The following is a 16,067-nucleotide window of genomic DNA, read 5'->3' as shown; positions in this document are numbered from 1 at the left end:
ACAAATGCAGGCGAGGGCCATGGTAAGATATCGCCTCACAACTATTATAAAGAAGGCAAAAGAGGTGTTGGCAAGAATGTGGAGAAAAGGGAACACGTGCATACTGATGGTGGGCATGTAAATTACTACAGCCATTATGGAAGACGGTATGGAGCTTCCTCAAAAAATTCAAACTGGAACTACTATATGATCCAGCAATCCCACCATGGGGCATGTATCCAAAGCAATGAAATAGTATGTTATCTACAGACCCATGTTCATTGAGTACTGTTTTGTTATTGCATCTGTAGTTTCTTGCTCTGCGGACAAAATGAGAAAGTCATCAAGCTCAGCAGCTGTGTTGTCATTTATACCCCTATATCTCAAGCAGGTTAGAAAATTATTATTTTTTCTCTTTCTAGTACAGTGCCTGGCCCATTATGAGTCCTAAAGAGTCATCAGGACTTGAGAAGGATCTTGCTCACTTTATTCTATAATTTCTAAGCGCTGTGCTAACTGCACACTAAAGACCTGTAAAATAATTCCTTTTTAAATTTTGTCATCAAAGATAGTATGTCATATTTTTAAATTTTATTTTAAATTTGTATTTATTATCATTATTAGAGATGGGGGTCTCATTATGTTGCCCAAACTTCTGGGATCAAAGGATCCTCCTGCCTCAGTCTCCCAAGCAGTAGGGACTATAGGCACATACGACTATGCCTAACTGTATGTTGTATTTTAAAAATCAGTTTATAAGGCAGGGTGTGATGGCTCATACCTGTAATCCCAACACTTTGGGAGGCTGAGGTGGGCTGATCATGAGGTCAGGAGTTTGAAACCAGCCTGACCAACAGGGTGAAACCCCGTCTCTACTAAAAATACAAAATTAGCTGGGCATGGTGGTGCATGCCTGTAATCCCAGTTACTTGGGAGGCTGAAGTAGGAGAATCACTTGAACCCAGGAGGCAGAGGATGCAGTGAGACAAGATCGTGCCATTGTACTTCAGCCTGGGCAACAAGAGTGAAACTCCGTCTTAAGAAAAATAGAGCCGCACATACACACAGTCACATACACACACAAAGGCACCTTGGCACTTTAGGAACTTGGTGTGGATAAACATGATAAATGGTACACTTCTCTCATACTAAGAGGGAAAGCCTCTGTTCTATCAGAGTTCTATGAAAATTTTGTGTCTTTTTTTTTTTGAGACATTATCTTTCTCTGTTGCCCAGCCTGGAGTACAGTGGCACAGTCACAGCTAACAGCAGACTCGACCTCCCTGGGCTCAAGCGATCCTCCCATCTTAGCCTCCTGAGTAGCTGGGACTAAGGTGTGCCCCACACAGCCCACTCATTTTTGTATGTTTTTGTAGAGATGGAGTTTCGCCATGTTACCCAGGCTGGTCTCGAACTCCTGGGCTCAAGTAATCCCAAAGTACTGGGATTACAGGCATGAGCCACTGCGTCCAGTTAAAAATTGTGTGTTTTATTTTCAGTTGACAAAGATCCAGGGCCAAATATATGGAAGCATTAGAACTGGAGGTAGCAAGGTAGGGGCGTGTCTGAGTAGTAATAGCAGAAATTGCTCTGGGAGGTTAAGACAATAGTAATGACGGTGAGCAGGAGACCTGAACGTCATTCAGTGAGCTGGATTCATGGGCTACTATGGGACAACAGCGAGTTTCCTGACCAAGGATTCCCAGGGTGCTTATGCCTGTGGCAAATGCTACAGTTTCTACATTTGTCATATATGGCTTAATATCTCAAAGCAGATGAACTGCTTCATTTGTCTGCAAGTCAACTTTGGTTCAAAACTTAAAATGCAGATATTTCATTTTCTTTAGAAGAATTCTTCTCTTACCTCCCAGATCTTCTCCAGCTGTTCAAGGATGTTGGAATCTCCAGGAAACAAAGGTTGACCCTGGAACATTTCAATAAAGATGCAGCCTGCACCCCTAGCAAAGGAAACAAGAGTAAACCGACACTTTAAAAGAAATCATACAAGCGAAACTGAACTACTAGAATTTCTCCTCCCAAGACATATTTTTAGGGAGAGTTAAATAGGGACCACATGATATTAAAAGTCTTGGGCCAAAAAAAGGTCCTTATGTCAAACAAAAATAAGAACAGCCCACAGCTTTTTGTTAAAATGGAACCTAATTTGCAGCAGTTAGGAAAACAGTAGTTAGCAAACATTGTAGACCATTCAAGCTCATTAGTTATCTATTTTAGGGGAAGAAGGGAAAGTACTGTATCCCAACATTTCATTTCATCCCCACTTTTCTTGAACTTGAACTCCCGACCTCAGGTGATCCGCCCGCCTTGGCCTCCAAAGTGCTTGGATTACAGGCGTGAGCCACCACGCCCGACCTGATCCCCACTTTTCATTGAGTCTAAGATGCTATCATTGTAAGAAGCATCATTAATTTTTTGCCATTAAGAAAAAAAAGCAAGTTAAACTGTGACATGATCAGAATGTTCATTTTATACTTATTGAAAGGGCGGTTATAAATTTAATTAAATATAGATTATATTCCCATAGAGCATGCTTGTGTATGAAAAAAGAGAAACATCAAGCAAAATAAATTGGTTTAGGTATTCCTAAAACTTTTTCACGTTCAGCATTTGACTCAGACTGTTTGATGTCTACATTTACCCATGTATCATCCTCTATATTAAGAATTTGATGATGCAGCATTTCTTAAAATAATCCATAAAATAACTGAGAGTCATTGGTCCTGGGCTCCTAAGCTGGACTTGTTGTTATGTAGTGTTAGCTTACTTTTGACTCCTGCTTAAAGAATGTTGCTAAACATGTCTGATTCATTCCTTCTCCACAACTATTTATTTGGTTCCTAGGAGTTTAAAAAAAAAGCATTTTTGTTTGCAGAGTTTTCTTCTAAGTCACTTACCGCGATTCTGCAAGTTGGTTTGTTTGTTTAGGTGGAGTCTTACTCTGTTGCCCAGATTGCAGTGGTGTAACCTCAGCTCATGGCAACCTTCACCTCCCAGGTTCAAGCAATTCTCCTGCCTCAGCCTGCCAAGTAGCTGGCATTACAGGCACCTGCCACCATGCCTAGCTAATTTTTGTATTTTTAGTAGAAATGGGGTTTCACCATCTTGGCCAGGCTAGTCTTGAACTCCTGGCCTCAAGCAATCCACCCACCTAGGCCTCCCAAAGTGCTGGGATTACAGGTGTGAGCCACCATGACTGGCCATTCTGTAAATTGATGTTCACACATGTGCAATTCTAACTACCCTCACAACTGTAGCCTGACTTCTACTGTTAGATGCTACTGATTATGAGGTGCATCCTAATTTAACAGGAAATATTCATCTTTAAATAGATTAAACAGTGAAATGTAAATTCTCTTTCATACATTGTCAAACTGAAGGATAATTACAGAGGAACAGGAAGGAAGCAAGGTTTCTTTTGCTAATAATACATATTTTTATTCTCATAAGTCTTCTGAGTGTTAAGAGTGGGTTAGGTGACTGATTACAGAGACTATCCCCATGGTCCCATACTTCTCTCTCTCGCTTTTTTTCTTACTGCAAACCTCTTTCACTATACCACATAATTTTGCAAACTCCCTTAATCATTTTCCCATTTTTGTGTGGCATGATAGAGAAGGAAATTTAAGTAAAATACTTTATCATAGATAACAATATTATTAAAAAATTATCATAAAATTTATTTTAGAATATGGTTTTAATATTATTTATAGGTGTTTATTACATATGATATGTGTTTATTACATATTTTTACTTTTTCCATCTGACTGCAGATATATGCTCTTTTTTTTTTTTAAAAAAAAATACAGATGGGGTTTCGCCATGTTGCCCAGACTGGTCTCAAAATTCTGGGCTCAAGCAGGCCACCTTCCTAGGTCTCCCCAAATGCTAGGATTACAGATGTGAGCCACTGTGCCTGGCCTGACATATACTGTTTAGATTACTTTTCATTGATTATGTAGGAGAAAGCAGATTTCTTGACAATCAAGTTTAAAATTGCTTTATGTCTGGTTTGGGAAAAGAATACATACTAAAACAAATATTGAAATTACTTTGTATCTAATCATGTAAAAATAGACAAAAACTCTTTTCATAATCTAATATTTGGCTTTAACCTAACTGACTGGCTTGTTCTTAGAGTTTTGTTTAAAAGAATGTTATCAGACTGAGCTTTGCAAGGAGGTTTTTCCTCCATCAAGCAACAGGTTGTTTTTATTGCCTTTTTTAAAAATTATTTTTATTTTTTTGAGACAAGGTCTCACTCTGTCGCTCAGGCTGGAGTATTGTGGCACGATCTCGGCTCACTGTAACCTCCACCTCCCAGGTTCAAGCAATTCTCCTGCCTCAGCCTTCGAGTAACTGGGATTACATCAGTTACTGGGATTATAGACATGCACCACCATGCCTGGCTAATTTTTGCATTATTAGTAGAGACAGCGCTTCACCACATTGGCCAGGCTGGTCTCAAACTCCTGGCCTCAAGTGATCTGCCTGCCTCAGCCTCCCAAAGTGCTGGGGTTATAGGAGTGAGTCACCACACCTGACCTTATTGCCAATTTTAAAAAAGCCCATTTGGATATAACAGCCCCGTTTTATTCTTTTTCTTTTTCCTTTTCTAATATTATTTATAGAGATGGGATCTCACTATGTTGCCCAAGCTGGTCTTGAACTCCTGGGCTAAAACAATCATTCTGCCTCGGCCTCCCAAAGTGCTGGGAGTACAGGTGTGCACTACCATGCGCCTGGGCTATTTTTTCCTTTCCACTGATTTTTGCTGTATAAGAAACATCTTGATATGTGATACAAGAATTTTGATCAGACAAATGTAACTTATGAATCTGGCAGAGTATCTTGAGGTAAATTTGTAGAATTATTTTTATTTTTATTTTTATTTATTTATTTTTTTTTGAGACGGAGTTTCGCTCTTGTTGCCCAGGCTGGAGTGCAATGGCGCGATCTCGGCTCTCCGCAACCTCCGCCTCCTGGGTTCAGGCAATTCTCCTGCCTCAGCCTCCTGAGTAGCTGGGATTACAGGCATGCGCCACCATGCCCAGCTGATTTTTTGTATTTTTAGTAGAGACAGGGTTTCACCATGTTGACCAGGATGGTCTCGATCTCTTGACCTCGTGATCCACCCGCCTCGGCCTCCCAAAGTGCTGGGATTACAGGCTTGAGCTACTGCGCCCGGCCCAGAATTATTTTTATTTTAAGCTCCTCATTAACTTGTATTTAAATATCCATGTTCTTTTTGTCTCCTGTCTTTAAAACAGGAGATATTAAGGGTATAAATGAAACACTACATGAAGGAGAATAAAAGTGATGAAAAACTGTCAAACAGTTAAAAACGTCCAGGTTGCAAGCAATGGTCCACTAGGAGATAAGCCAACAGAGAACTGAGTTAGTGGACACCACCAAATGGCTTCTGCCCCTGTGACTTCTCCACATGCCCTTCTTGAAAGGCCCCAGACCATTTTGTTTTGAAAGTGAAAATAAATACGTGTCTGTGTATATAAAACGTATACATAATCAGCCTATTACTTGGTTATAAAATAGAAGTGGAAATGTATTTCCACTTTTAAAAACATGAACTAACCCCCATCCAGTTCCCAAACACCTTCCAGAAACCCCAGGAGCTCACAAACCACTAGAAGGATTGAAAGCATTTTAAACAAGGTTCAGAAAATGACATTTCCTAGGTTTAAACCTGTAGTTCATTTTCTTTTCTCCCACAAAAGCCTTCCATTGCCTAGATGCAGCTTATTGCCTTTTCATGGTATCTCTTCATACTTAGGGCTGTAGGGAACCAAGAAGTCATTTTGTTGCACTATTCTTTAGTGCCCTTTATCTTCGATGCCACCAAAATGGCATATAAAATTATGTAAAATATATTGGCAAAAATTAGAGCATTCAGGCCATTATGTAAGTACTATGAAGTAACACAAAATATTTGTGTTCCAGAGATAAAATGCTAATATTTGGTTTATATGGTTGAAATTCTCCATCTGCATTTTGGGGAAGGTTGAAACCTTCCTTATCTAACAAATCAAAGGTTACTCATTTACACACACACACACACACACACACACACATACACACACACTATATATATTCACATATATATGATAAAAGCAGAATATATATGTGTGTGTGTGTGTGTGTGTGTATATATATATATATATATATACACACATAGTGTGTGTATGTACTTGTGCATGTCTTTAGAACACTTACAAGACAGAAAAAATTCCTAAATCAATTTTAGTACCTGGAGTATCCATGGGAACTATAAATATCAATGCATTGATAATAAAATAAGTCCACACTGTTTGAAAGGTGACAGATCTAAGTGTAAGCATTGTTCTTTAAAAATTATGCAGTTTATCTTATTTTTTCATTTCTGTTCAGAACTGTTTTTTTTTTTAATTTGCTTCTTACCCTTAAGAATACAAGTCATATGGCTACTATCTATTTTGCCCACCCTAGACTAGTCTTAAAGCAAACATTTTAAATATTCTGAACATTCAAGTCCAGAAGGGGAACCAGTTTCTGTTTCCTTTTATTTTTCTGTTTTGTTCTTAAATCTTCATTCCTGGGGCTCTTCTTACCCTACATATCTTTAAGCTTCTTGAGGATTGCTGCTCTGTGGAGATACCCTGGGGGCAGCCCGTTAGATGAAGGGAACTTCAGATGCAGGGGAGAAAAGACTCAGTGACATCAAACATTAAATCCTTCCAGAAGGGAGAGATGTCCTGGGTCATTTTATTCTTCCAACTGTGGTCCTTCAGTCAAGTTACAGGAAACTGCTTACATGTTTTTCTGGTTCTCTTCCTACCTTTTCTCTATTCTGATCATGAACAAATTCTTCTGTAAGAGGGGAAAAGATTCCTCAGATTCCTTAGGCAATCCCTGGAGAAAAAATACCATCTCAGGAGTTTTAGGCTTTTTGGAGATGCAAGGAGCATATCAAAATGTTGTTAGGAGAAAGGAATCAATATTTCATTTTTACTGTTGAAGTTAATTCAGAACAACATAATATATGGCAGTGACATGACATTCTCACTTGCTTTTCTCTAGACCACTCTTTTTATATTTGGAAGTTTGCAGTGAGAAATGTGACAGTAAAGGATCTGTTAGGCAGAGACAACTTTCTCTAGTCCTAAAACCTGCAGCTGCCTGAAACTCATACTGAATAGAGGACCTTGTGTACTGAAATAAATGCTTCTTGAAAACTCAGTGTACTACGACATGGATGAACCTTGAAAATGTTATGCTAAGCAAAACAAGCTGGACACAGAGGTATTGTATAATTCCACTTACATCAGGTCCTGAGAATAGTCAAATTTGTAAAGATAAAAAGCAGAATAGTGGTTACCAGGGGCTAAGGAGGGTGGGGGGTAATGGGAAGTTATTGTTTGATAGTTGCATAGTTTGAGTTTGGGATGACGAAAAGTTCTGCAGATAGACAGTGATGATGGTGACACAACAGTGTGAATATACTGAATGTCACAATTATAAACCTGAAAATGGCTATAAATGGTAAATTTTATGTGTGTTTTAACACAATACAAAAAAGCAAAAAACCACAACCATTTAATAAACCTAAAATATTGCATTTTTCTCACTAAAGTCCATAATGGAATCTTTTAAGGTCTGAAAAGATAGCAGAAAGAGAGAGAAGAAAAGATGTTGGAAGATGAGAGAATATTGGATGAGAGAATATTGGATGAGAGAATATTGGCTGGGAGCATTGGGAATAACCAACATGTCCTACTTGCAAGTTTTCCATAATTAACTAGAGCTCCTGTTTATTTGCTCTGCCCCCCTACTGACACTGCTGCCACCAGGCCTCATTGTGAAGGAGAGGCTCTGCACTACGTTATAATTTAAGACAAAGGCACTACCGCTCACCCAGTGTCATGTATCTCCTACAAAGGCATTCACTTTGGACCCTATGGAGTTGCATGGCCTAGCAGAATAGGGTTATTTTTCTTTCTTTTTCATTCTTTGTCAACTGGAAATATTCTCCCTTCTCATTTCCTCTCTTGTCACTCTGAAATGAAAAAGAAAAAAATGGGAGGACAGGGACCTCAGTGTAAACACCCAAGGTCTAGCAATCACTTTGAGGGTAAACAAATACAGTAAACTCAATGGAAGATGCATATTGTTCTATTTCTACAGTACATTTTTAGTCTTACCAGGCAAATAACTATCAAATGTAATGAATAAGAGTAATAATAATTTTAACTTATAATTGCATTTTTATATTGTAAGTGTCATTGTTGCTCTTGGTTAAATTCATGAAACACTTATCAATGGAATAACATACATTTCTGTATATGCAGTAAAAAGGTAAGAGATATAGGTTGGGGCAAAAGTTATTGTGGTTTTGCCATTGCTTTCAATGGCAAAAACCATAATTAGTTTTGCACCAACCTACTACATAGTTTAAGGGAGACTTAAAGAAGAGTAGATGAGCTGAAGAAATTACCAGAAAGAATGCAACACAGAAAGTTAAGGAAATGGAAATTATCACGGAGAGAAGAGAATGGATAATAGAAGAATATGGTCTAATAGTCTTTCATTGACGCTCTAGAGAGAGAGAATACAATAGAGTCAATATTCAAAAAGAAAATGGCTGATGAAAGACATGAATTCATAAATGGAAGAAGCACCAGATATCCTAAGCAGGATAAGTAAAAAGAAATCCACGCTAGACACCTCCTAGAGAAAACTGCATAATTACAAAGGCAAAGAAAAAAGTCTTTAAAACATCCAGAGAAAATGAGATCACCTGCAAAAGGAAGATAATAAGGCTAAAAGCAAACTCCTCGACAGCAACAATGGAAGACAAAGCAAGGGAATGACATCGTCAAAGTTCTGAGAGAAAATAACTGTCAGTCTAGAATCACATCCCCAGCAAAACTACCTTTCAATAATTAGGGTTTATCTTCTAAAAACAAAAACAGAGAATTTGCCACCAGCAGGCCTACACACAAAAAAACTCTAAAAGATGTATTTGAGAAGAAAGAAAAATTATAAAAGTGATAACTAAAGTGCATAAATGAATAATGAACAGTTTTAAATTTATTTGCACTTAATGAAAATAGCTTCAAAGCATATAAAGCAAAAGTGGATAGAATTCTGACAAATCAACAATATAGTGAATGATTTCAGTGCACCTTTCATTGGTAGGTTAAAAAGACAAAAATGATATAAAGAAGATTTGGATAACACAATTAGGAACCTTGAATTTTTGAACACGTAAAAATTGGTACTCAACAATTTAGGGGATACACATTCTTCTCAAACACACATGAAGTAATTACAAACACTGATCACATATTAGACTAGTGCGTCTTATACTATCTTTGATGAAACAGGAAGGTTTTCACAATTTGGAGGCAACTTTTAATCTTGAAATAATTTCAAACTTATAGAAAAGGTGCAGCAGTATAAAGGACTCTCTTATATCCTCCAAACAAGTTCATCCATTGCCAATATTTTGCCACTTTTGTTTCATTATTTTATCTGTCTGTCTGTCTGTCTGTCTATCATCTATCTATCTGTCTGTCTATATCTTTTCTGAAGCATTAGGGAGTTAATTGTAGATATCATGACTGTTCATCCCTAAATAATTATGTTGGTATTTTGTGAGAACCAAAGTATCTTCTTACATAACAGCAGTACAAGTATCAAAATCAGGAAATTTAACATTCATCCAATACCCCTATCTAATCCACAATGCCTACTGAAATTTCACTTAATGTCTTTAGAGCACCGTCTCCCCCAAGATCCAATCTAGGACCATGGATTGCATTTAGTTGGCATGTTTCTGGAGTCTCCTTGATCTGGAACAGTTCCTCAGTCTTCACCTTTTAAAATCTTGACACTTTTAATGAGTACAGGCCAGTTACTCTGTAGAATGTCCCTTAAACTAGGTTTATCTGATACATCCTCATGATTAGATTCTGAGTATGCTTTCCTCCCCAACCAGAAATCCCATATAAATGATATTATATCCTTCTCAGTGCATCATATGAGGAGACACATGATGCCATTCAGTCCCATTATCCATAATATTAACTTTAATCAGTTGGGCAAGATGTTGTCCGCCAAGTTTCCCTACTATAAAGTTACTATTTTTTTCCTTTGTGATTAACGAGTAATTTGTGAAGAGGTACTCTGAGACTATGTAAATATCTTATTCCTCATCAAACTTTCCCCCTCTACTTTAGCATGAATTATTCTTGTTTCAGCCAAATACTACTATACTGGTTATACAATAGTAATTTTCTGTCATTTTCAATCCAGTTATTAGCTGGCATTCTTATGTCAGGAGAAGCTTCCTTTTTTTTTTTTTTTTTTTTGAGACAGATTCTCACTCTGTTGCCCAGGCAGGCTGTAGTATACTGGAGTGATCTCAGCTCCTCAACTCACTGCAACCTCCTAAGAAGCTGGGATTGCAGGCATGCACCACCATGCCTAACTAATATTTTGTATTTATAGTAGAGATGGTGTTTCGTCATGTTGGCCAAAGTGGTCTTGAATTCCTGGCCTCAAGTGATCCACCTACCTCTGCCTCCCAGAGTGCTGGGTTTAGAGGTGTGAGCCACTGCACCCAGTGAACTTCTTCTCTTATCTAGCTAGCTAGCTGGGTAACTAGCTAACTATCTTATTGTAGTCAATGGATTATAATCCATTACCCTCATTATTTACTTTGATGCTCAAATTGTCCCAGATTTGACCAGCAGAAGCCTCTTCAAGTTGCTTCCCACGTCCTTTTGACATATTCCTATTATTTTATGATTACTTTGTAAGGAAATTTTTTAGCTCAACAAGTTGCACCAGACTCATTGTATACATTCCCTGCCCTAGCTTTAGATCAGCCATTTCTTCAAAGAATCCAAGTTCCTTTTAACAGAAAACAATCTTAAGAAATCAAGGTCTGGGTGGTAGACCAACATTTATGTAAAATATAATAATACGTTTCTTTTAAAATGTATACTATATCTGGCAGCTGGGCATGGTGGCTCACGCCTGTAATCCCAGCACATTGAGAGGCTGAGGTGGATAGATTACAAGGTCAGGTGTTTCAGACCAGCCTGGCCAAAATGATGAAACCCTGTCTCTACTAAAAATACAAAAATTAGCTGGGTGCAGTGGTGCGTGCCTGTAACACCAGCTACTCCATCCTGGGTGACAGAGCAAGACTCCGTCTAAGGAAAAAAAAAAAATATGTATACACACACACACACACACACACACACACACACACACTATATCTGGCATTATTAAATGCAAATCCTCTCTGAGGAAACACACCTCATTCAAGTCCTCAAAGAAATCTCACAAATAAAATTCCACGCCAAACTAGCATATCACTGTCAAACACAACAACATGCATGGAAAAAAAAGATATATGTAAGAACCAAAAGAAACAATAAACAATGAAATAGACTTACAAGAACCTTTGTTTTATGTCAGACCTTTGAGAGAAAGTTATAAAACTTTACTAAAAGTCATTAAAAAACAACTTAAACAGATAGAGCAATATGCCATGTTAAAAAAATTGGAGGACAGCTGGGCACGGTGGCTCATGCCTGTAATCCCAGCACTTTGTGAGGCCAACGCGGGCAGATCACCTGAGGTTTGAGACCAACCTAACTAAAAATACAAAATTTGCCGGGCTTGTACAAAAGCCCTTGTACAAGTCTAATACAAAATTAGCCTTGGCACATGCCTGTAATCCAGCTACTTGGGAGGCTGAGGCAGGGGAATCACTTGAACCTGGGAGGTGGAGGTTGAAGTGAGCCAAGATTGCACCATGGCACTCCAGCTTGGGCAACAAATGAAGCTTTGTCTCAAAAAAAAAAAAAAATTGGAGGATACTACTGTATTATAAAGATGTAAATTATCTATAAATTGTTCTATAATTGCTATGGAATTCCAATGAAAATCCCAGAAGGATTTTTCATGAAACTTGAAACATTAAATCTAAAATTTCTATGAAAAATCAGAAGAGAAATACAGCCAAAACACTCTTGAAGAAGATGAAATAGGTTGGGAGACTCGGCCTACAAGATATCAAGTGTTATTGCAGAGCTATAGACATTAATAGTGTGGCACTGGTACAAAAACAGACAAATTGGCAGAACAGAGAGCCCAGAAACAGACCCATATATTTATGAAAATTTGATATAAAAGAGATTTGGCATGGCACATCACTGAAGAAATTGGCGTGAAACAACTGTTTAGCAAATACAAGTGAATTTCAATATATTAAAAATTTAAAGTGAAAGAAGAAACTTTACAATCTTTAAAAGAATGTATGGATAGGCCAGGCGCAGTGGCTCATGCCTGTAATCCCTGCACTTTGGGAGGTTAAGGTGGGAGGATCACTTGAGGTCAGCAGTTCAAGGCCAGCCTGGCCAACATGGTGAAACCCCGTCTCCACTAAAATTACAAAAAATTAGCCAGGCATGGTGAAGCGTGCCTGTAATCCTAGCTACTCAGGAGGCTGAGGTGGGGGGTTGCTTGAACCTGGGAGATGGAGGTTGCACAGTGAGATGAGATCGTGCCACTGCACTCCAGCCTGGGCGACAGAGAGAGACTGCTTCTCAAAAAAAACAAAAGAGAATGTATTGGACAAAATCATTCTGACCTCAGAGAAGGAAGAAATTTTTAAACAGGAAACAAAAAGAACAAGCCATAAAAGAAAAGATCGATAAGGTCAGCAATATTATAATAAGGAACGTTGTTCAAAAAGACAACATAGACCAGGCACGGTGGCTCACACCTGTAATCCCAACACTTCGAGAGGTCGAGGGGGGCAGATCACCTGAGGTCAGGAGTTTATGACCAATCTGGCCAACATGGTGAAACCCCATCCCTATTAAAAATACAGAAATTAGCCTGGTATAGTGGGGCACGCCTATAATCCCAGCTACTCTTGAGGCTGAGGCAGGAGAATTGCTTGAAATCAGGAGGCAGAGGTTGTAGTGAGCTGAGATCAAGCCAGTGAACTCCAGCCTGGGCAACAGAACAAGACTCCATCTCAAAAAAAAAAAAAAAACAACAGCGAAACTCCATCTCAAAAAAAAAAAAAAAAAAAAAAAGACAACGTAAAGATAGGAAAACATAAACCCTGAACTGCCAGAGGCTACTTGCAACATACATAATGTCTAGATTATATGAAGAACTCTACAAATCAAGAAGGAAAGGGAGGGAGAGAGACAGACAGACCAACCAAAAACAAATAAGACACAAATGATTATGTCATAGAAAACACAAATGGCAAATAATGCATGAAATAATGTCCAACCTGATTAGTAATTAGGAAAATGCAAATTTAGATCACAACACGGTATCATTCTACCCTTGATTAGCAAAAATTAAGAAATCTGGTATTACCAAATTGGTGCATCAACTATTACAACCATTTTGGAAAACAATTTGGTGCTATTTTATGAAGTTGGACATTTGCATACCCTGTGACATGGCAAATCCATCCCTAGGTAAGTATCCTAGAGAAATCCTTAAATATAAATACCAAGTTTATTCAAAGTCACAGAAACAAACAAAACAAAAAGCAAACTAAATAACTGAAATAGTCACTAACAGGCTGGGTGTGGTGGCTCATGCCTGTAATACTAGCACTTTGGGAGGCTGAGGTGGGCAGACCACTTGAGGTCAGGAGTCCCAGACCAGCCTGGCCAATATGGCAAAACCCTGTCTCTATTAAAAATACAAAGATTAGCTGGAAGTGGTGGCGCATGCCTGTATTCCCAGCTACTTGGGAGGCTGAGGCAGGAGAGTCACTTGAACTCAGGAGGCAGAGGTTGCAGTGAGTCAAGATCATGCCACTGCAGCAGAGCAAGATTCCATCTAAAAAAAAAAAAAATCTGAAATATTCGCTAACAGAAGATAAAGTATAGCTAAACAGATCAACATGAGTGAATCTTAGAAACATACTGAATGAAACAAAACCAAGTCACAGAAGACTAAAAGCAATATAACATCATTTTTATAAAACCTCAAAATCAAGTAAAACAAAATAATATTTTTTAGAATACCTGTAAAATGTAAAAGGATTATTTTTAAAAGATGTAAGAGAATCCTGACCAAAAGAAAAGAAAAAAGAAATCAGGTGGAAGCCCTTCCAGTGGAGGGGCAGGTGACAGGAAGGGGACACAGTTGATAGGACAGTACAGATTATGTTCTAGTTGTTACACTGGGTAGCAGTTTCATGGAGTTCACATCATTAAGCTTCTTAATTGGTCGGGCATGGTGGCTCATACTTGTAATCCCAGCACTTTGGGAGGCTAAGGCAGGAGGATCCCTTGAAGCCAGGAGTTTGAGAGCAACCTAGGCAACAAAGTCAGACTCTGTCTCTATGATTTTATGTTATTTTATTTTATTTTTTTAGCTAGCCAGGTGTCGTGGCACACGCCTGTAGTCCCAGCTACTCAGGAGGCTGTGGCAGGAGGATTACTTGACCCCAGGAGTTGGAGGCTGCAGTGAGACAATCTCACTTCTGTACCCAACCTGGGCAACCAAGGGAGACTCTGTCTCTAAAAGTAAATAAACAAATAAAATTAAGCTTCTTAATCTACATCAGTTTTCTTAACCTTGCCACCACAGACGTTTTGGGTTGGATAAGTCTTTGTTGCAGGTGGCTGTCCTCTGCACTGTAGGATGTTTAGCAGCATCCCTGGTCTCTACCCACTAGAAGCCAGTGCTATCCCCTGCCCCCCACCCCCAGCTGTGAAAACAAAAAATGTTTCCAGACATTGCCAATGTCCCCTGCAGAGTAAAATTGCTCCCTGGTTGAGAATCACTGATCTACATATATGTTATATATACTTTTGAATGTTTTAAATATTCCATAATAAAATATAGTTTAAAATTGACGGGTAGAAGTTTCGCTCTGTGAAACATAACCAGGAAGGCATCATTAAGAGCTGAGGAAGCCAGAGCCTGCCGGAGTCCTTTGAAGTGACAGTGCTCAGCCGTGTGAGCTGACAGTTTCAGGAAGGCTTTGACTAGCAGATGATATTTCTAGAAATTGTACCAGGTATCAGAAATCAATGACTCCACACTGGAGAAAAATGTCTGCAACCCTTCTTACTTCTTTGGGAAATCTAAAAGCTTAGTCTAGCCTTTAGGACCATCATTTAATTTTTTAAAAAATCAATTATTGATTTTTGAAAACAGGACTTTGTGTTTTTATGCAAACCCTTTCTTCTAAGGTATTGAAAGAGATTCATATAGTTTATTACCTTTGGGGTGTTGGCTATTTCTGTAAAGTCATCACATACCTAACAGTGGCCCCCAAATGACTGGGAGATCCCCAGGAATATGATCCAGAGAAAATAACACTGCTGTTCTAGGATGATGAGTGTCTGAGAGCCCATGCTGACTACTGTACCCCATTAACCTTAGAGCCTCCCCAACTCTGTGACTCTAATTGATAGCAACTAGCTGGATTTCTTCCTTCCTCCCTCCTTCTCTCCCTCCCTCCCTCCTTCCTTCCTTCCCTCTCACCCTCTCTCCTTCTTCCCCTCCCGCTCTCCTTCTCTTCCCCCCCACCCCAGACAGTGTCTTGCTCTGTAACTCAGGCTGGATTGCAGAGGTGCAGAGGAACCATCAAGACTCACTGCTGCAGTCTCAATTTCTCAGGCTCAGGCAATCCTCCTACTTCAGCCTCCTGAAGTGTTTACTTAGCCATCACACCTGGCTAATTAAAAAAAAAAAAATTGCAGAGACAGGATCTCACTGTGCCACCCAGGCTGGTCTTAAAAAACTGGGCTCAAGTGATTGACCCTCCAGCCTTGGTCTCCCAAAGTGCTAGGATTACAGGCATGAGCTGGCATGCCCAGCCACCTATTTGGCTCTCATACTTGTACTACAGTTCCATTGAGCTCAGATGGGGAGAGTTTATTACCTTCATTTTTTAAATGGAGAAACATAGACACAGAGAGTATACATGACTTTTTCAAGATAAAAGAATCCAGAGTTAATTGATTAGAAATCCTAATTTGGCATGAAAATCAGGTCTCTTGAAGCTTGGT

The 16,067-nt window shown here is 38.9% G+C and overlaps 1 protein-coding gene across 4 annotated transcripts in view; it reads right to left on the bottom strand.

Moving 5' to 3' along the window:
* CDK15 (cyclin dependent kinase 15) overlaps nt 1-16,067 on the bottom strand; it is a 91,047-nt gene that overhangs the window by 42,836 nt on the left and 32,144 nt on the right. For all 4 annotated transcript variants that reach the window (XR_005198303.1, XM_037734845.1, XM_037734846.1 and 1 more), the window contains exon 9: nt 1,844-1,937. Coding sequence is in view for 3 of the 4 variants with exons in the window: in XM_037734845.1 (XP_037590773.1) it covers nt 1,844-1,937 (94 nt within the window). In the remaining variant the exon portion in view is untranslated. The remainder of the gene's footprint in view (nt 1-1,843; nt 1,938-16,067) is intronic.

Source organism: Cebus imitator, unplaced genomic scaffold (assembly GCF_001604975.1).
Source record: "Cebus imitator isolate Cc_AM_T3 unplaced genomic scaffold, Cebus_imitator-1.0 Scaffold671, whole genome shotgun sequence".
Taxonomy (NCBI): domain Eukaryota; kingdom Metazoa; phylum Chordata; class Mammalia; order Primates; family Cebidae; genus Cebus; species Cebus imitator.
Note: the sequence above shows the minus strand (reverse complement) of the source record. Positions and strands in the feature narration are given on the sequence as shown.